Source organism: Alosa alosa, chromosome 18 (genome assembly GCF_017589495.1).
Source record: "Alosa alosa isolate M-15738 ecotype Scorff River chromosome 18, AALO_Geno_1.1, whole genome shotgun sequence".
NCBI lineage: Eukaryota > Metazoa > Chordata > Actinopteri > Clupeiformes > Clupeidae > Alosa > Alosa alosa.
In genome coordinates this window covers 15258694-15278693 of record NC_063206.1, presented here as the reverse complement: position 1 = coordinate 15278693, position 20000 = coordinate 15258694, and the positions used below count along the sequence as shown (strand labels likewise).

General features: G+C 45.1%; 2 protein-coding genes across 3 annotated transcripts in view; both read right to left on the bottom strand.

The window, feature by feature from the left end:
* Positions 1–6054, bottom strand: part of oit3 (oncoprotein induced transcript 3) — a 7988-nt gene extending 1934 nt beyond the window's left edge. Inside the window, exons 1-7 of one of the 2 annotated variants that reach the window (XM_048269063.1) lie at positions 5924–6054; positions 3799–4173; positions 2880–2990; positions 1743–1865; positions 1083–1214; positions 478–638; positions 1–127 (exon numbers count right to left, since the gene is read on the bottom strand). The exon at positions 1–127 is cut by the window's left edge and continues 295 nt beyond it. In XM_048269063.1, coding sequence (XP_048125020.1) covers positions 1–127; positions 478–638; positions 1083–1214; positions 1743–1865; positions 2880–2990; positions 3799–4173; positions 5924–5978 — 1084 coding nt within the window. In that variant the 5' untranslated portion in view covers positions 5979–6054. The remainder of the gene's footprint in view (positions 128–477; positions 639–1082; positions 1215–1742; positions 1866–2879; positions 2991–3798; positions 4174–5923) is intronic. The other variant, XM_048269064.1, reaches the window with a different exon arrangement.
* Positions 6055–12680: 6626 nt separating this feature from the next.
* Positions 12681–20000, bottom strand: part of mcu (mitochondrial calcium uniporter) — a 63694-nt gene continuing 56374 nt past the window's right edge. Inside the window, exons 4-9 of the mRNA XM_048269062.1 lie at positions 19442–19612; positions 16920–17024; positions 16432–16592; positions 15038–15229; positions 14124–14240; positions 12681–13904 (exon numbers count right to left, since the gene is read on the bottom strand). Coding sequence (XP_048125019.1) covers positions 13824–13904; positions 14124–14240; positions 15038–15229; positions 16432–16592; positions 16920–17024; positions 19442–19612 — 827 coding nt within the window. The 3' untranslated portion in view covers positions 12681–13823. The remainder of the gene's footprint in view (positions 13905–14123; positions 14241–15037; positions 15230–16431; positions 16593–16919; positions 17025–19441; positions 19613–20000) is intronic.

The following is a 20000-nucleotide window of genomic DNA, read 5'->3' as shown; positions in this document are numbered from 1 at the left end:
ACTCACAGGTGACCGGAAGCAGGAGCTTGCTGGTGCGGATGATGAGCTCGCTGCTGCCGCCGCTCCCGGGGCCAGAGACAGGGAGGCCAGTCACCAGGTTGGTGCCCACGATTTTGTCGTCGACCACCTGCAGGGGCGCAGATGGGGCACAGGACAGAACAAATAGTCTTCACATTCTCTTTCCCGTTCAATGTGTGCCATTTTTTTAATAGAAAAACATTCTCTAATCTCAGAGTTTTCACAGAAATACATCATGAAACAGCTGCATAAAAAATTACAGTGTCAACCCTATATTTAATAACCCTAATTACTCTATTTAACACTTCATACTTTGATTGTGTCATTTCTATTAAGCACAGGGTAGTTTTTGCATTTTTACCCCCTTTAATGAGCATTTCCAAACCAAACCCTCAACCTCAACAGACTTGTATCTGGTGATACCCCGGACCCAGATGGACCAGAGACAGAGACCCTTACCTCCACCACAGTGCCGCAGGTCCTCAGGCTGAAGTTGAGGTTGATGTGGGTGCCATTGGAGACACCCCGGCAGGAGTCGTTGGCCAGGAAGAGCTCCAGGCCTCCCACCAGCTCCTTTGGCACAGAGACTTCTATGAAGCTGGAGCCACACTGCACAGGAACTGCAGAAGCAGACAGAGCAGTGAGGATGGAACTGTGTGGAGTGTACACAGGATACAGTCTGTAGAGTAAACAGCTACCCTCCCTCACATACAGATGATGCAATTTGGGAGGGCCTGCTACATACTGTAGAGATGATTAAAAGGTGAAATACCAGATATAACAAGCATGGATGTTCTCTGTCTAGTAATTGGTTGAAAATGGTATTGTTTGCAACAATATCAAATTTGATGAATAGACATGCTATACATATGCTGTATACATACTTCTATGTACTGTGTACAGTTAGGATTTATTTACTGAATTTATGTTCTTATTTATTTGTTTTAACACACCACACACGCACACGCACAGTCGCACACACACACACATACACACACACACACACACACACACACACACACACACACACACACACACACACACACACACACACACACACGCACAGTTCTGACCCTGGCAGGTGCGTTTGTCCAGAGCCAACATCAGTCCCCGTGGACAGTGGCAGTAATAGGAGTCCTGAGGCCCAGAGCAGCCATGGCTGCAGCCTCCATTCCCACTGTGGCAGCCCTCAATCTCTGCTCAGGGAGGAAATAGGAGTGAGAATGGTGAGCTTCCTCTACCAGGTTGATGAGGAAAGAATGGATAAAAAGTATCGCTGCAGCCTGCATTCTCATAACGACAGCCCAAAATCTCTGACCAGGAAAGGGAACATGAGTAAGAATGATGAATTTCTTCCCACAACATGACAATGTTGTTGATAGCATAAAAAAATAACATAGTTAAAAATAACATAATTAATAGCATAATTAAAAATAAGTGTTTTTGGTATAATATCTAACCACATTGGAAGACTTTTTTTTTTGTAGAAATAAGGAAGCGCGCTCAACACCCTATAGTACTTCAACTGGGTGCTTAAACTTTCTTGATAATAAATCAAAAACTTAGAAAAATAAATAAAGCAAGCACTTTTTTTTGTCAAATGATGTTGTTAAATCTTGAAGCAGATGTTGGAGGATTACACCCCAGATTTATGACTCTGGTGGAATACTGAGGTGACAGACTGCAGAGTGTTTGCGGCCTTGTCTGGGGTTTGGCAGTTTCACCTTTGCAGGTGCGTCCATCAGCGGCCAGCACACGGCCTGGCCGGCACTCGCACTGTCGGGAACCCTTGGTGTTTACACACACCTCGGCACAGCCGCCATTCCCCTTCTCACACTCGTTCACATCTGAGAGAGTGACAGAGAGAGAGCAATGGAGAAGGTGGAGAAAGAGAGACAATGAAAGGATGGCAGAGAGAGAAAAGAGAGAATGACAAAAAAAGGAAAGTGTGAGAAAGAGAGAGAGTGAGAGCACAAGTGAGCAAAAGTGTGTGAGTGAGAGAGAGAGAAAGAGAGAGAATAATAAACAGAGTGAAAGGCATGTTTGGTGAACAGACATGAAAAGAGTAGCAACCATGAGGTGCATCCACCTCAGTTTATCATAAAGAGCCAGCTGTCCCTTCTTCCTTTCATCTGCTTTCTAAATGCTCATCTTAAGGAGTTTGGTCAGTTTCATTAGAAAGGGGGAAGGCAGCCCAAACACAACTAGGTCTATCCTGACAGAGCGCTAACAACAGGAGGTATAATGAGACCACACATTTCAAATGACAGGTTTTGAAATGTGGAGAGAAAAATGAATGCAGAAATGATATTTAGAGAGCTGGAAGAAAAGAGTCGGTCAGACATCTTTAGACATAAATGGTCTTCGGCGACGAACTGAATATATCTAGTTGATTCTGAACATTTAGGACTTGACAGACCAGGATTTGTTTTATTTAGAGAGCAGAAGTCAGCTCTCTATAGCTGCACCTTATCAGAAAGGAACAAGCAGACCAATATGTGACAAGATGTGTTTTTTGTAGCTTGTCTCTGTGGTAGGTTCTCCGGTCCGCTGGGATAATTAACTTTTAAACACCTGATATTTTCAAAGACGCCAAAACATATTTACTTTTCAAAGATTTTCCTCAAACTCCTTTCTGGCCCATTGTTTATAAAGACGTGACTAAGTTTTATGACCAGCATGGGAGAATTCCATTATAGGATTTCTGCCAGTTTTATTATTTATTTATATTTATTTATTTTATTCAGGACATTTTGTTTTGTTGTTGAATTTTTCTTTATTATTCAGACTGAAGCTTGCCGCTTTCTGGTTGACTCATTTCCCACACTCTTCTCTCAGCGGATCTGTGGTGGTTCCCTCACCTAGGCAGGTCTGTCCATCAAGCCCAAGGACGGTTCCGTTGCCACAGCGACACTCAGGTTCTCCACAGTGGGGCCCAACGCACTCCTCCTCATCACAGATGTCATAGAAATCTGAAGGCAAGCAGTCACACACAATAGACAGAGTGACACAGCTTTTGCAAACTGCTAAAAAAAAAACGTGTTTAAACAAATATCAGAGAAGCATCAAAGACAAGTATAAATTATATCATCTGGAGGATAATTTAGGGGAACTGAGCAAGAACTAGAATATATTACTGGAGGACTTCACACATGGTGCTTTGTGTGTGATCGGTTAGAATTTTCAGTCTCCCCTAATAGACCTATTATCTCTTGCGGCATCTCACTTCCATTTGCCAAGATGCAAATAAGGGGCTACGGTTTAAAAATTAGGGAAAAGGTTTGGGAACTTAATTTTTAATCTTGCACTTGAGGAGGCAAAAGCTTGAATGATTCAGGGTGTTTGAAGATTTCTCATTAATTCACTTTCATTTGTGTAGAACGTTGTTGAGGCACTGAGCGCTCACTCATGGGAGACTCCTGCAGCTGTTACACATTTCAGCCACGATGGCAGATCTCTCTCACACACACTCACACACACACACACACACACACACACACACACACACACACACACACACACACACACACACACACACAGAATGAGAAAAAGAAAACACTGAAAACCAACACAAAAGGTTATTTTCCATTTAAGTACAGGCACATTTCAACAGATTATCCACACTGAAGGGACAGACAGATGGAGGAAAACAGACACACAGACAGAAACTGCAGACTAAAAGGCGGATGGACAGACAGACAGAGACACTTCACAGTGTGAAATGTGGACAGACAAAAACATTGCAGGGTAAAAGTGGACAGAAGGCCTCTGCCAACTCACGTCCACAGTAGACATGGAAGCAGACAGAGGGTCTTGGCAGGCGGTACACATAGTAGCCCCCTGGGCAGGCCTTGATGTCCACGTTGGCCGTCCAGTGGCAGCAATTGTCATTGAAGCTGGCGCAGGCTGGCAGAGAGACGATGCCCTCGTTGAGCTGAGGGTGGCTACCGTTTAGCCAGATGGGGGCGTGGGTGCCGCAGTGGTTCTCCTCGATGCAGAACGTCGGCATGGCGTCACCAGCCATGCCGGTGAATCTGTACCACTCCCCCGAAACATGTTGATCACACAGAGGCACACCCCTGGAGTTGTTGACGTGATACTCCGTGTTGCGCCAAGGCTCATTGAGACTGATGTATGCATTGCAAGGATCAAAGACTGGGCAACATAAAAGGGGTGAATAAAATTAGGTGAGGTCTCATAATTGCATAGACTCACATACACCTACAAGGAAGTCAATTTGGTATAATTACCAGAGATAGTAACTAAATATGTGCGTCAAATTGTGTTCTCAATGGGCCTTTGACAATGGAGTCTTTCTCAAGAAGTGCGTCAGATAAGATTCCCTGTAGTTTTAAATAGATGGACATTTCAGGGGGGGAAACTCAATCGAAGGAGAAAACAAATAGCAGTGACCATGATCGATACGCTCCCCTTCTCCCTAATTTCACTCTTCCTTCCTCTACAAAACTAATTAAGGGGATGAATTAAGCCCAAGTGGAAAGAGCTTGTGGATGCTCGGACATGAAGAATAACCCTGCCGTGGGAGGGTAAAGGATTCTCACATGTCAGCAGGCAAACAAGTGGGAGCTCAGTAATCACTGCTGCCAGGAGCCTTTGACGGCTCAGGAGACACTCTGCAGGGGAGCCCAACTGTAGATCCCTGCGTCTGCGAGTAAGTTATTAGTTACAACACTAAGTAGGCATCTCAGTACCATCTGAGTCAAGGTGCACTGCTTTGCTTAGACACAAACGCAAACGTTAAACAGCTACAAAAAATGACATATGGTTTCCAACCTTCATCCTGTCCATTCTAATAGAATGGGGCTATCTCTTTGTTCCCATGGTCCTATGTTCCCCAGATTTGTATGATACAGTACACATTTATTTCAAGTGGGACAAAATCAGATACTTCTGTATAACACAGACACACACATACACACACAAGGACATTTATTACTTGGGAAAACTTGCTTAAAACACTTAATTAAAAAAGGGACCAACTATTCAATCTATACCTAAAAATGAGATTATGAGATTATCCATGGTCTTGAATAACAATAAACAGAACTGGGGAACATGGGTACTCTTCTGACATTTGTAAATGTTCCACTGTTTTTGTTCAGCAAACTTCATTGTTAACTTATTAGAACAGACTCAGTAGTCCTTGACCATGAAAATAGTTTGGGCTCCCATCTCTGTCAGTTTCAAGAACTGCAGGAACTTCAGATAGATGTTTTTCAGGTTGCTACAATCAATTCCAGAAAGAAGATTTAAGGGAATCGAGGTGTTATTATTTTATAGTAATGAAATGACATTATGAAACAGATAACTTGACAAGACATCTACAGTTAGGTGTAGTTTCATTTAGCTTCAATTGGGAGAACCATCCCCAATCAAACACATTTTCCCAGTGTATTTCAAAGACTAAGTGAAATGCACAAACTCCAGAAAGAACACAGTAGGACGGCACCATAATGAGACATCATTAGGGGAAAAGAATATGAAGACATTTTCTGGATGGCGGTGTCATTAGAGTCTTTAAATCATTTAGTATTTTCAAACAAACACTCAGAACAACAGTTTAATGAGCATGCGCTGCATGTTTAACTCTCAAGATTAGTTTGTGGCAAGAGAGTATAAATCAGGCCTAACCCAGTTTATTTGGCCCTGCATTCCTGGTACAATAATCTAATGGATTGCAAGCATAACTTTTAAAAGATTACAAAAGTAAACTGATGAGACACAATGAAAGTTTTGTTCATGCTCTTGGTTCATTAATCAATGTACATCTGTTATCGGAAAAGGCTTGGCAATTCATTCATATGTAGCCATGCACAATTCATCACCCTGATTAAGCATCTTGAATGTACTAAACCAGAAGCATATTTCCTAAAAATGCTCTTACCTCTGGCGTCTGTGAAGAGAGCAGCCTGGAGGAGGATGGCTATTAACGGAATCATATTGTTGGTTTGCAGAGCAGAACGCTGCAGGACAAGCACACTTGTGTGGTCAGATACAAAATGCTTTATGACAGTCTATGTTCCCCCGAGTTAGACCAATCTTTCTTTTTTTTTCAAACTAAGGGACAGCTTATCATGGTACGCTTGCCTGTGGGCTGGACAGGGACCTGCCTGTGTGAGGGTCCTGGGGGCAAAACAGGACATCTGTGTCACCTTGACCTTGTCCCTCCTGTCCCCACGTCTCTGACTGACCACACACACATACTCACTGATACACACCCTCTCCGGCCTGTGACAGGACCATCCTACTATTGTTCCAGAGGCATCTCTTATCCACATGATGAGACTGCATTTAGAAACTACCTACATTTATTATTCCAGTCAGTAAGTTAAAACTTTTAGTTAAATACAATGTGGGGGGAAAGGTGTAGTTTAAGAGTTATGTCAACATGTTTTGTTGCAAATCAGCCTTCAAGATTATACTGGCAAAAAACATAAAAAAATGCAAAGATTAAGTAATACAGTTTACTCAAAAATATTTCAAAAGCACACATAATTTGCTCTCTACTGAGTGCTTTAAAATGATCAACACCAAATATCAGGCACTTATGTAATCAGACTTGAAATTGGATAGAAACCCTTTCTGTTTGATCATGTCTAAGCTCTCCTGCCCATTGTCTCTACATTCCTTTTTAAAAACCACTATCTCCTTTCAAACTTCTAAACCCCTTTTCTCCCCTCAGCTCCACCTCTCTCTGTAGCTACCAGATAACCCCAGACAACCTTAAAAACCAAGTTCCCGTTGAAGCCCATTCATCTATTGTCATTCCTCTGATACACTCTTTCATTGAATCTGCATTCTTCCTTCCTGTCTTTACGCATGTTTTTGTCTTCATATCTCAAAGATACAGAACAGACACAAAGGCCTAATGAAGAATATACAGCTATACCAGTGTTTCTATCACAATACTTCACTAATAGTTCTTGCACTCTTTGAGGTAGACATATAGTTGCTGTTGGAGAATAGCACAAGTAAGGGCTTTTCTATGTCAAAGTGTAGTTCCCATAAGAAATAAAACGTTATTGGTATTGTGAATTCCTGTAAGATGCCTAGGTTCAACCTGAAGCGGGCAGATTTCGTTCCCCCCTCCGTCTTTTAATTAAATTAATGGCTCCTCTAATCAATGAGGCCGTTAGAAGAAACGAGCTGGAACATGTCAGGCCTCTTACACAATTACTCTCTTGCCCATCTTGCAGACCATCTCACTTATTTCTCTCCCTCTAGGTCTGACTGCAGATTTACTGTTTTAATGAAGATGTACTTTCTCTGTGGGCCAGAGGATTAACATCACATTCACTGATTGGGTCCTGCCTGCTGCCCCCCCTGACTGCATGATGAGGTACACCTTCAAACACTTTTGTGCATGAACGAACACACGAACACACACAGTCACTGAATCTGCAGGTAATGTTTGATGGCATATAAAGTAACGATTATGTGCAGATATTATTTTAGATGTTTGCCTTTTAAGGCAGTATATAAGAATCTCTGAATACAGAATACACTGTATGTGAACACTGACAGATCTCTCTCATTACTGTGGTTCTTCTGTAATGATGGGATGTGTATTCTCTCGTCACACACAGCCACACAGTGCAGACAAGCCTATCTATTGAGGATATCCAGCAATTACAGGAAGGCGCAGAGGCCAAGGATGCCCAGATGATCAGGTCAAGGATATAGTGTTCTCATCCATCTTTTGTAAACATGGAAACCCAAACTATTCCACAAGCGCCATGTGTTACCTATTGCAAAATAGTGGCTTGTACATGACCGTATGCATGTGGACAGAACATACCAATTACATGAACGCCTTTGATTAAGCATGGATAAAAGACCCGAGAAACATCACTAAAACAAAACTTTTGTCTCCATCGTCTCCTCCCGATTTCAAGGTACTTTGAACATTTTGAGCCTGTAATTGAATTGTGTTTCCGCTTCTGTGGTCCTCATCTCCCAAAGAGAATGTAAACATCTCCCACTTTCATCAGCTCTTCACCTTAAACAGACAGCACTATGCAGACTCCCAGAATGTAATGGCAGTGCCCCTCACACCACTTTAGCATGACAGCCTCTTACGCAGCATAACATTACATCCCGTCGCCACAAAGAGCCATCTCAGGGGCCACTAACAAATTGGGCCGGCACTGATTGTGACAGTAGAGTGGGCAGACAGTCCCGAATGGTCCAGTCAAGACGGACAGAGACTTAATTCTGCCTAAAACGGCTGGTGTCTACTTATATGGCTGTCTTTGTCAGGTCTCTACGTTTGTGAGGTCAGTTGGAACATCCAGCTGCTAACATCCATTGGCGGCTACTCTCTGAGGAACAGTATATGTCATCATAAAAACGTTAATCTGAGAATGGCTCAGCCTTGCTGATTCAGCTTTTTATCCATTATGGCCCATTGGAGAAACATATTAAGGTTTATCCAATTAGAATGAGACTTCAGAGGGGAAGTAACTAACTGGCTTCATATGGTACATGGTAAAAGAGGACTGACATGTTGACAATAGCAACTTATACAAACCTGCTTAAGAAAATGACAAAACATGGCACGTGACACAAGAATTCCAAAACTGGATAAGTATTTTATTGATAACTGAATTACATTTCTCTTTTATACACATTTCTTAAATGATACAGGATTTTACATTTTCATTTTTATAGTCTTCCAACATTACAGCATCCGATGCCAATGAGAGGAAACAAAAGAGATAGGGAAACCTAAGAACTAGAATGATCATTCAATCATGGATCCTGCATAACTCTCTTTGCTTTTTTTTTTAAACATAGGTTTAATCTAAGTGCACACAAACAGGATAAAAAATAAAAAATAAAAATGCACACAACCAAAACTAAATACATGTGATTTTGATTTGAGAAAGAAGAAAGGTGGCAGGTTTAAAAAAAATTGAAGTGCTTGAAACTGCTGGAGAAAAACAAAAGAGAGGTGGATGGATGGATGGATGGATGGATGGATGAAGAGAGGGAGGTCAGTGAGTGAGGTAAACGAGAAAGACGGGGGCGTGCACTCAGGAGCTCTTCCCGAAACATGCAGAGAGCATAAGCCCCTCTCTCTGCTCTCATAACACACACACACACACACTGAACACACACACTCACACTGAACACACACACTCACAGAGGGGAAGTTTGGGCCTATCCCTGCCTTCCATGATGGCTTGTCTGGCTATAAATCCTGAACTGAATAGGGACAAAACCAAAAACACACAGACCATGTCAAGTCAAGCAGACATAACTGTATCATGTTTACTTTTTTCTTTTTTTTTAAAGAGCCAATTTAGGCTGCCAGCACTTGCTCCACGTCACACATTTAGATGACTATAAGTGGCTAACTGCTGCATTACATTTTTGCCTTAAAGTAATTTAGCAGAAAAGTCTTTTGGCTTGAGTCGCCCCAAGTGACTATAAGGTTTGGTGGCCAATGCGTAGCTGAAAGAAGGCAGGGAGCAGGGGTCAATATGAGAGGGAAGGATGGGAACCCTAGAGGACATGGGTCACACACTGGAGAATAGAGGACAGTTGAACGGAGACAGAAGGGAAGACAGGAAGTGACGAGGGGTCAAAGGTCACCTTTGGCAACAGCAGACCCGAACATCGTGGAAGGGGGGGGCGGCAGCCAAACCTCGCCCTCTGCATCCAAAGAGTCCATGTCTCATAAATAATTTTTGCCTTTGTATTTTTTTTTCTCAATGTCATTTTTATATAATTTCCCCATGTAAACATACATTCATGCAACACCCGCATTTGAATAGTTCTCTATATTTGATATATTTTTGTAGAAAAAAAAGAAAAGAAAAAAGAAAGAAAGAAAAGACCAAAACACCAACTTAAAAACCAACAAAAGACAAAAGGAGTAGTGATCCAATGGAAAACAGGTGATGAGAGTGGAGCCCTGAAACAGGGGAGAGAGGCGAGCAGGATAGAAATGGAGGTTCACAGGGGTCAACTGGAGATGCAGGGGCTCATAGATCGCTGACCAAGCCTTGCCTTCTAATTTAACATGTGAGCGTGAGTAAGTGTGTGTGTGTGTGTGTGTGCAGCGGAAGGTCTGAGTGAGATTCATGACCCTAGATGATAAAGGTTGGAGAGAGAAAAAAATAATTGATGATATTGATCTGGACCAATCAGAAGAGGGATAGTTCATTGATTTACACTTTGCCCTTTGCTTCACACACAAATGCACGCACACACACGCACTTTCCCTTTTGCACATGCCCTCTCCATGTGTCTTGCCATACAACACAAGACCACAGGGCTCTCAGTTGGAATCTAGTTCATTTTAACATGTGTGAACTGCCTAGAATCATTTACTAGCTACAGTAGCTTTACTAGCTTCCAGTCAACCTCTGTGAGGCTACCGTTCACCTCATAAACACCAAGTCAGTTGCTGTGTCAAATTGGGTGTTAACCACTTAGCAAGTGTGGCTGTGGGAACGTCTGTCCAGGCCAAAAATGCCTGTACACACATGTGAAATCACATATGAATCACGTGTGTGTACAAACATACACAAAGACACAGACACAGACACAGACACACACTCATAGCTGTGGCATGGTTCAGGTGGACACCACCTGAACAGAGGGGTGTGAGGGCCCATGGGGAGTCGGGTGATTTGATTGTGCTTCCCGTTGCCCATGGGTACCTGTCACCTGGCCGTCTCAGCTTTGGGCCTACCCTGCATTCCATAGACCGGCGGACAGAGGAAGAGAGGACAGACAGAAAGACAGACGGACGGACGGATTGACAGACAATCCAACCGTTCCCCTGCGAACAGCAGACAGGGCCCAGACGCATTTTAAACAGACCCACTATAGACACACACAGAAACACAAAACACAGATATGGCTTCAAGCTTCTGCAGAAAACTACAGCCCATTGAGGACTGAATGGAGAACGTAAACAAGGGCGACGTGTCCTAATGACAACAATTACATTGTACTTCCCACACCACACCACACCACATCTCTAATTCATAAGGGTTATAGTAGTGCATGCAAGCAGTCTGCTTTGCCTTGGAGTCTGGAGGGCCAAGTTTGTGTGTGTGTGTGTGTGTGTGTGTGTGTGTGTGTGTGTGTGTGCGTGTGCGCCTGCGTGTGTGCGTATTGAGGTCTAAATCACTCCTTGGACGCATATGTTGGATATGTGGATATGTAGCTATTCTGAATGAGAAGGCTCAGGGTAAAGCTTTAAAATGTCACCTTTAAAAAAAAAAAAAAAACGAAAAGAAAACAGAAGAAGAAATTCATTCAACATTTGGCCAGAGGATATAATAAATTACTGTCTCTCTAGCCAACGTGGTCTTGTGGGTTCGCTTGAGCCATTGTATGTAAACAACCTTACTCAATTTGATAAGGATATGCTCGAGAAATGACAATCACGTCAAGGTTATTTGACAGGGTTCGAGATATTGTTTCCATGTGTGATATTGGTAATGCGTGTCTCGCTCCTCTAACACGGGCCCTCTCTACAAACACATCACACACACACACACACATACAGAACATCCATACATACATACCTACATACACACACAGACTAAAAAGATGCAACAATCTCGCTCTACAGCATGCCTGGATGTGTGCGAGAGAACACACTAAAACTACGATCTATGTATATATTACATCTGTTCCCCCATCCAACATCACCACTTGACTTCTTTACATGTCGCCCTCGATCCTCCCACTAAAATTCTTGGCATTTTGAGGACTCTTTTTTGCGTGAGAGGATGGGGAGTTGCGATGCAATGCTGAATTTGCAGTTAGTGTCCTTGTTACCACCGTTATAGTCGAGACTCGCGTTGATCTCGTCACTAGATGTCAAGGCGAGAGAGTGCGGCACAGCGATGCACTCTGTGGCGAGGAACCTAAGCACAACTGGAGAGTCCTGCGTACAAAGCAGCGCTCCAGGACAGTGTATGTGTGGGTGTGTGTGTGGGAGGTCTTGGCAGAGCTGGATGCAGGGGAGCCCTAGGCAGCGCACTGGGGTGTTCTGCACACTGAGAGGCACTGTGGAGAGAGATGGCGTGGACAGGGCTGGGGATGGTGGTGGTAGTGGACAGGGCTGGGGATGGTGGTGGTAGTGGGCTGGACTGGGGATGGTGGTGGTAGTGGACAGGGCTGGACTGGGGATGGTGGTGGTAGTGGACAGGGCTGGGGATGGTGGTGCAGGAGACTGGGGCCAGGCTGAGGCTGTGTGGCGGAGAAGCTGGAGGAGATCCCTGCTCTGCATCTTTCACACCGCTAGCGCATTCCATTTGCATGTTACATGTACTCTAGATTTGTACAGGAGTGGTTAGTAGGCACTGGCAAGCAGGCGTCAGAGTAGTCATACTACTCACAGAGTACTGTTACCTATCAGCTAGCAGGTGTGTGTGCGTGTGTGGGGGGCATGTGGTTAGGTATATGACACAGTTCTGATAGCTGAAGTGGGCACTGACAGAAATGTTGTGATTGACAAGATGGGGCTGAAACAAGACAGTCTCTCTCCGAGAGAGAGTGAGATGGAGCAAAGAGAGAAGAAAGCTTTCTGTTCATTATGATTGATTGTTTCTTTTTTCATAACAAATATAATATGGCTTCTAAAATAAAAAGTGCCAAAATGTTTCTTTATGTTGAATTTGTTTTTTTTCTTTCTTTTTTTTTGGAACAATAAAACCCACAGTGATGTTCCGTCGGCCGCTGGAGTGTCTCACACTGGCGAGAGAGAACTGAGCTTGAAGCTGAGAGCAGCAGCTCAGACTCGTCCCAGCAGCTGTCAATCAAAGCTCAGGGGGCTCTGGAACCATGAAATGCAGCCAGCACAGTTTCAGAGCCTCAGCCAAGAAGGGACCGAGAAATGACCAGAGAGGCTGGGTGGTTGTGTGGATTTGGCGGGGCAGATACCGGCGGACTAAAGGTCAGTTGAAGGTCAAAGCAGCTCTTTCAGTGAGATGTGCGTCCCACATGATGGAGGGCAAGATGAGTGGGTGGGAGTCCATCCTTGTTGACTGACTCTTAGGATGAGTCCTGAATCTCACCTCCATCTACAGGGATGCTGACAGGCTGAGGGAGCTCCATGTGTCTGACTCCACACAGTGTGTGTATGTGTGTGTGTGTGTGTGTGTGTGTGTGTGTGTGTGTGTGTGTGTGTGTGTGTGTGTGTGTGTGTGTGTGTGTGTGTGTGAACAGTCAAGAGCCCTGCTCAGTCACCCTGTGTTGTGAGAAACATCTACCCTCCAGAAGGCTCTGAGGCTGCAATATGTTTTTGTACGCGTAATTTCCTGTCCAGAAGCAGGAAGTTCCTGTTGTCCACAGAGGTTTGCTGTAGGCGGGGGTGGTGTTGGTGGGAGGTGGTATTGGCTGCTGGTCTTTCAGTACCTCTCTGCCTGGCTGTCAACAAGCTCCTGCATGAAGTTCACCTTCATCCTTATCGATATCAATCCATTGTCTCTTGTCACCTTCTCGATTTCAACCTTCTATACACACTTGCTGTTGTTGTCATCAATATTTTCAGCCAGAAAAGTTTTTTAAAAAGGAAAAGAAAACAAAATCCCTCCCAGAAACAGGAGAAGAGATGGTTCTGTCAGAATGAGGAAGACAGAAACATAGAGCGAGGGATTTAAAAAAAGGCAAAGGGGAGAAATAAAAAGACTAGAGGAGAGGGGTGGACAGAGAGAGGGAGAGAGATAGAAAGAGAGAGAGAGAAAAAGAGAGAGAAAGAGAGAGAAGATGGGGGGGATGGGGAAGAGGGCTGGAGAGGAAAGGATGCTCTGGTTCCATCAATCCTTGCTGGAGGTGAGCTGCTGGACAGGGAGTTGGAGCTGCAGAGGGTCTCTCAAGCGCTTCAGATCTAACTCGGCCTGCAGGAGGGACAGAGAGACAGAGCCAGAGAGAGAAAGAGAGAGAGAGAGAGAGAGAGAGAGAGAGAGAGAGAGAGAGAGAGAGAGAGAGAGAGAGAAAAAGCATGTTATGTGAGAGACGTACAGTAAGACAGTGGAGGAGTGTAGGAGTGCAGAGGGAGGGAGAAAAAGAGAGTGTATCTGTTTGGGAGGGAGTGATGGAGGTGGGCATACACATACCTCAGCAATGGCCCCCTTTAGTTCGTTGTACTTCTCAATGTCAAAGCGTTTACTCTTAGCCCCCCTATGGAAAAACAGCAGGTACTGTCTGTCTCTGGCATCAGGGTACACATACTCCTGTGAAAAAGACAGAGAGGAGAGGAGAGGAGAGGAGAGGAGAGAGGTGAGGAAAAACAATGAATGGGAAGAGTCGACAGACAACAGCAATTTCTTCCCATTTCTGCCCTTAAAATATTCATGAATCCCAAAACACCAGCTTGTGTGTGTGTGTGTGTGTTTCTGTGTGTGTGTGAGAGAGAGAAAGAGAGAGAAAGAGAGTGAGGCAGAGAAAATGTAAGAGAGGGAAAAGATGGATGATGGAGGCATTGCCTTCAGAGGCAGGGAGAAGAGAGAAGCCTGAACAGAAAGGGACTCAAAGAGAGTGAGAAAGAAAAAAGGGAGGAAGAGAGAGAAAGAAAAAAGGGAGGAAGAGTGAGAAAGAAAAAAGGGAGGAAGAGTGAACTAAAGGAGGGAAAAACAACAGAAAGAGTAAGGGAGAGCAGAGAGAGGAACCAGAACATACGGGAGAGGAATGGGTCACAAAAAAAGAACAGCGGGAGGCTTAGAAAAAAAAGACAGATGGAAAGAGAGAGAGAAAGAGTGAGAGAATAAAAATAGGCAAAAGAGGGATGCTAGACCAACTGAATATACATGCGGTGTGAGGTGGTGGGGGTGAGGACAGTAAGTATGTTTCCAAATGCTCGACAATCCTTTGACACAGTTGTGCATTTTGTCATGCAAATAAAGTGTCTGGATGTCTGAATGTTTGAATGGAGCTGCAAATCAAGAAATGAGTTACGCTGCCTAGAATAGAGCAGAATAGGCCTGATTGAGCTAAAAGCAGCTGTGCCGCGGCCGCGCTTACCTGGCGCCGCGGAGCACGCTAGGAGCATGGCCATGGCGGTGCCGTAGGTGATGAAGTAGGTGACGGGCTCCATGATGTCCCAGGAGTACTCCCACCAGGTGAGGCGCGCCAGGATGCCAAACTGCGTGGCCATGTAGGCCATGCCACCCCACAGCACCCAGGTGGTGCGGCGCTCCGCCTTCCTGCTCAGCTCCGCTTTCACCTGCGGGGGGAACACACACACACACACACACACACACACACACACACACACACACACACACACACACACACACACACACACACACACACACACACACACACACACCATAAACATATTCTTAGATAACAGACAAGAATGACAAGCCTCATGACACTAAAAAGTCAGGAAACTTGGCATGAGATAGACTCAAAGACCGATGTTGATGATGAAATTTATTGAAATGAAATGATTTATTGAACTGATTGGATATAGCTGTAATGAGTGTAAAAAGATTGCACTCTATGTAACATATTGAGTCATGCCTGTGACCAGGGTTCACACATTTCCACCAGAGAATTTTCATGACTTTTCGACAAATTTCCATGACCTTATATTCCCTAAAACATCAACTAGCCTACTAAAAATAGGAAATCCATTCTCAAAACAGTCCTGGGAAATTGAATTAAAATTGCTATTTATCTATGTATTTCTAATACATACAAAATGTAGGCCAACACTGACACACCAGCAGGCACACATAGCCTAAGGCTATATTTAAGACTCCACATTAAGCAAAGTTGTGCATTTAACTTTATGTGATCGCCACACAGACAACACCACACATTGAAATCCTTGATTAATGTAATAAATTGATCAATTACTAATCAGCTCTTCTTCAACACTGTCGGTTCATCATGACCACGCACTGGCGGTTTAATTCACACAGCTTTTGTAGCCAAGCACACACTGGCTAGTGTAAGATGCAATGCTGAAGTAACAGGGCTGTAGCCTCCCAGTAGGCTACCGCGAATAGTGGTGTGCGATACTGTAAAATTTGGTTTGGTCTTCACAAAATTGACTGCAACCGGGAAATAGATAATATCAATGCAGACGTGGAATAGGCTACAACATCGGTGTGCATGACATCGACTGAAATATTTTTGGTCCTTGCATGACTAAACAACGGATTAAAAGGCTAATGCACCAAACATAAGCTGACAATTATATTTAAAATTTGTGTGTTTTACGGCAATGGATAAAGCGAGTCGAATGAGTAGAGGGAGGGCAGAGTTAGAAAAGGCCGATCTCTGGTCTTTTCATTTTTCCAAAACTTTTCCAGGCCTGGAAATTGCCATTTTCAAATTCCATAACTTTCCCAGGTTTTTTCAAAACGTACAAAGTACTACGAACCCTGTATGACATTAGGAGACAGGCTGGGCTACCTTTTCCAGTGGGCGGATCTGGGATTGGAGGTCCTCCAGTCGTACAACCAGCTCGCGTTCTTTGCTGAGCTGGTGATCCTCGATGCGCAGCGTAGTGTAGAGCTGCTGCACCAGGAACTTCACATCATTAAGCCTCTCGGCCTGCTCATGGGCCAGCAGCTCTGAGGCATGCAAACACACACACACACACACACACAGACAGACACAGACACACACACAGACACACACACACAAAGACAGACACAAAGACAGACACACAGACACACACACAGACACACTGTTGAAAGTTGTCTGGTCTATATTGGCTGTCTAATTGTGCCCTGAGGACTGCAGATGTTTAGCTAACTCGGGTACAATGCATCAAATGGCAACATTTATGTTTAAAATTGTACATGTTCCCTTACAAACAAAATGAATAATAGATATGTAGGAAAAAGATAGAGCATTGTAATCAAAGGTACACTCTGAATCTCCTGGCCCTAACTCACCTCTACTAGGCGGCCGCACCAGGTATGTGGCGTCGTTGATGACCAGCTTGAAGTCATCCAGCAGCAGCACATCTATGCCTGTGGAGGAGGCAACTCTCACCCCATCTACAGACAGAGAGAGAGAGAGAGAGAGAGGAAGGTGAGGGAGGAAGGAGGAGAAAGGGACAGAGGGACTGAGAGAGAGAGAGGGAAAGAGGGGTAGGAAGTAGAGAGTGAGAATGATGAAGAGAAAGAAGGAGAGAGAGAGAGAGAGAGAGAAAGTGTGATAGGAAGTGGAGTGAGAGAATGATGAAGAGAAAGAAGGAGAGAGAGAGAGAGAGAGAGAAAGTGGTAGGAAGTGGAGAGTGAGAATGATAAAGAGAAGGAGAGAGAGAGAGAGAGAGAGAAAGAGTGATAGGAAGTGGAGTGAGAGAATGATGAAGAGAAAGAAGGAGAGAGAGAGAGAGAGGGAAAGTGGTAGGAAGTGGAGAGTTTGAATGATAAAGAAAAAGAAGGAGAGAGAGAGAGTAAGAGTGATAGGAAGTGGAGTGAGAGAATGATGAAGAGAAAGAAGAGAGAGAGAGAGAGAGAGAGTAAGATAGGTAGGAAGCAAATGACAGAGTAAGAGAGAGTAAGAGAGACCGCTGTAAGAGAGAGTGGGAGGTAAACAAGCCCAAAGTGGAGTGAAAGTTAATCTGTATATGTACATGAGCCATCCTCATGAGTGAGGTGGGTCCACCTGTGCAGAGGGACAGCTGAGCATCCTCTCCCCGCAGGGTTGCACTGGCACACAGGCAGGATGCGTGTGGTGCTCTCTCCAGGCCTGGAGCACAGCCACTTAGAACTCATCAGGAGTACACTCAAGAGCTCTCATCATGACAGGGACACTCTCCCTATCTGTGTGTGTGTGTGTGTGTGTGTGTGTGTGTCAGAGAGTGGCAGAGAGTGTGTGTGTGTGTGTTTGTGTGCATTTGTATAAGGGAAAAAGAGAGTGTGTGTGTGTGTGTGTGTGTGTGTGTGTGTGTGTGTGTGTGTGTACAGTCAAGTGTTTGAGACTGAATGCATGTACTGTATGGAGCAGCAGCCTGTTCAAACTGTTCTCCACTGCAGTAGAGGAGTGTTAACATTCCCACACTGCAAGCGTGTGCTTCATGCATAATCAGTGTTTTGGGCATTCGGTATTTTAGCGAAAAGAAAGAAAGAAAAGAAAGACTGGAGGAGAGGGAAGGGTGAGGTAGTGTGAAGGAGGAGAAAGGGATAGAGGGATTGAGAGAGAGAGAGGGGAAGGGTGAGGGAGTGTGAAGGAGGAGAAAGGGATAGAGGGATTGAGAGAGAGAGAGGGAAGGGTGAGGGAGTGTGAAGGAGGAGAAAGGGATAGAGGGATTGAGAGAGAGAGAGGGAAGGGTGAGGGAGTGTGAAGGAGGAGAAAGGGATAGAGGGATTGAGAGAGAGAGGGAAGGGTGAGGGAGTGTGAAGGAGGAGAAAGGGATAGAGGGATTGAGAGAGAGAGAGGGAAGGGGTGAGGTAGTGAAGGAGGAGAAAGGATAGAGGATCGAGAGAGAGAGGAAGGAAGTGAGGGAGGAAGGAGGAGAAAGGATGAGGGATTGAGAGAGAGAGGGAAGGGTGAGGACAGAGGCAGGAGAGAGGAAGGGTGAGGGAGTGAAGGAGGAGAAAGGATAGAGGATTGAGAGAGAGAAAGGAAGGGGTAGGACAGAGTGCAGGAGAGGAGGGAAGGGTGAGGAGAAGGAGGAGAAAGGATGAGGGATTGAGAGAGAGGGAGAGGTGAGGGAAGGGTGAGGACAGAGGGCAGGAGAGAGGGAAGGGGTGAGGGAGTGGAAGGAGGAGAAAGGATAGAGAGGAGAGGGAGAGAGAGAGAGGGAAGGGTGAGGGACAGAGTGCAGGAGAGAGGGAAGGGTGAGGTAGTGTGAAGGAGGAGAAAGGGATAGAGGGATTGAGAGAGAGAGAGGGAAGGGTGAGGGACAGAGTGCAGGAGAGAGGGAAGGGTGAGGGAGTGTGAAGGAGGAGAAAGGGATAGAGGGATTGAGAGAGAGAGAGGGAAGGGTGAGGGACAGAGTGCAGGAGAGAGGGAAGGGTGAGGGAGTGTGAAGGAGGAGAAAGGGATAGAGGGATTGAGAGAGAGAGGGAAGGGTGAGGGAGTGTGAAGGAGGAGAAAGGGATAGAGGGATTGAGAGAGAGAGGGAAGGGTGAGGTAGTGTGAAGGAGGAGAAAGGGATAGAGGGATTGAGAGAGAGAGAGAGGGAAGGGTGAGGCAGTGGAAGGAGGAGAGAAAGGATAGAGGGGATTGAGAGAGAGAGGGAAGGTGAGGTAGTGAAGGAGGAGAAAGGGATAGAGGGATTGAGAGAGAGAGAGGGAAGGGTGAGGTAGTGTGAAGGAGGAGAAAGGGATAGAGGGATTGAGAGAGAGAGAGGGAAGGGTGAGGGACAGAGTGCAGGAGAGAGGGAAGGGCAGAGGTAGTGTGAAGGAGGAGAAAGGGATAGAGGGATTGAGAGAGAGAGAGAGAGAGAGAGAGAGGAGGTGTGCACCTGTGGAGTAGATGGCTACGCGGTCGATGCCGCGGTCCTCGGCCTGCAGCTGCTGGAGGAAGACGCCCACGCAGTCACTCAGCGGCTTCAGTGTGAACTGGCAGCGCTCGCGCCGCGACGGCAGGTTCACCGAGATCACCGGCAACCCGTTCTGATACAGCACCGTCACCTCTGCAGACACACACACACACACACACACACACATTTCACACACACATGCTTTTATTCTAAACAGTTTAAAATGGAAGCCATTCATAGCTTAAAGTATAAATATTTTGAGGGAATACAGAAATAAACACACAGACACCACACACACACACACAAACACACACATAAATACACACACAAACACACACGCGCACACACACACACAAACAGTCAAACACTGTCTGACACACACACACAAACAGTCAAACACTGTCACTGCACAATGGGAGAGGGATCTGGGGGAACTCCAGCATATTGAGTGGCTGCTGTAAAAATAATGCCTCCTCATCATTCTCCTCTACCTCCTCCTCTTCCTCCTACTCTTGGTGCTGACCATTCTCCTCTACCTCCT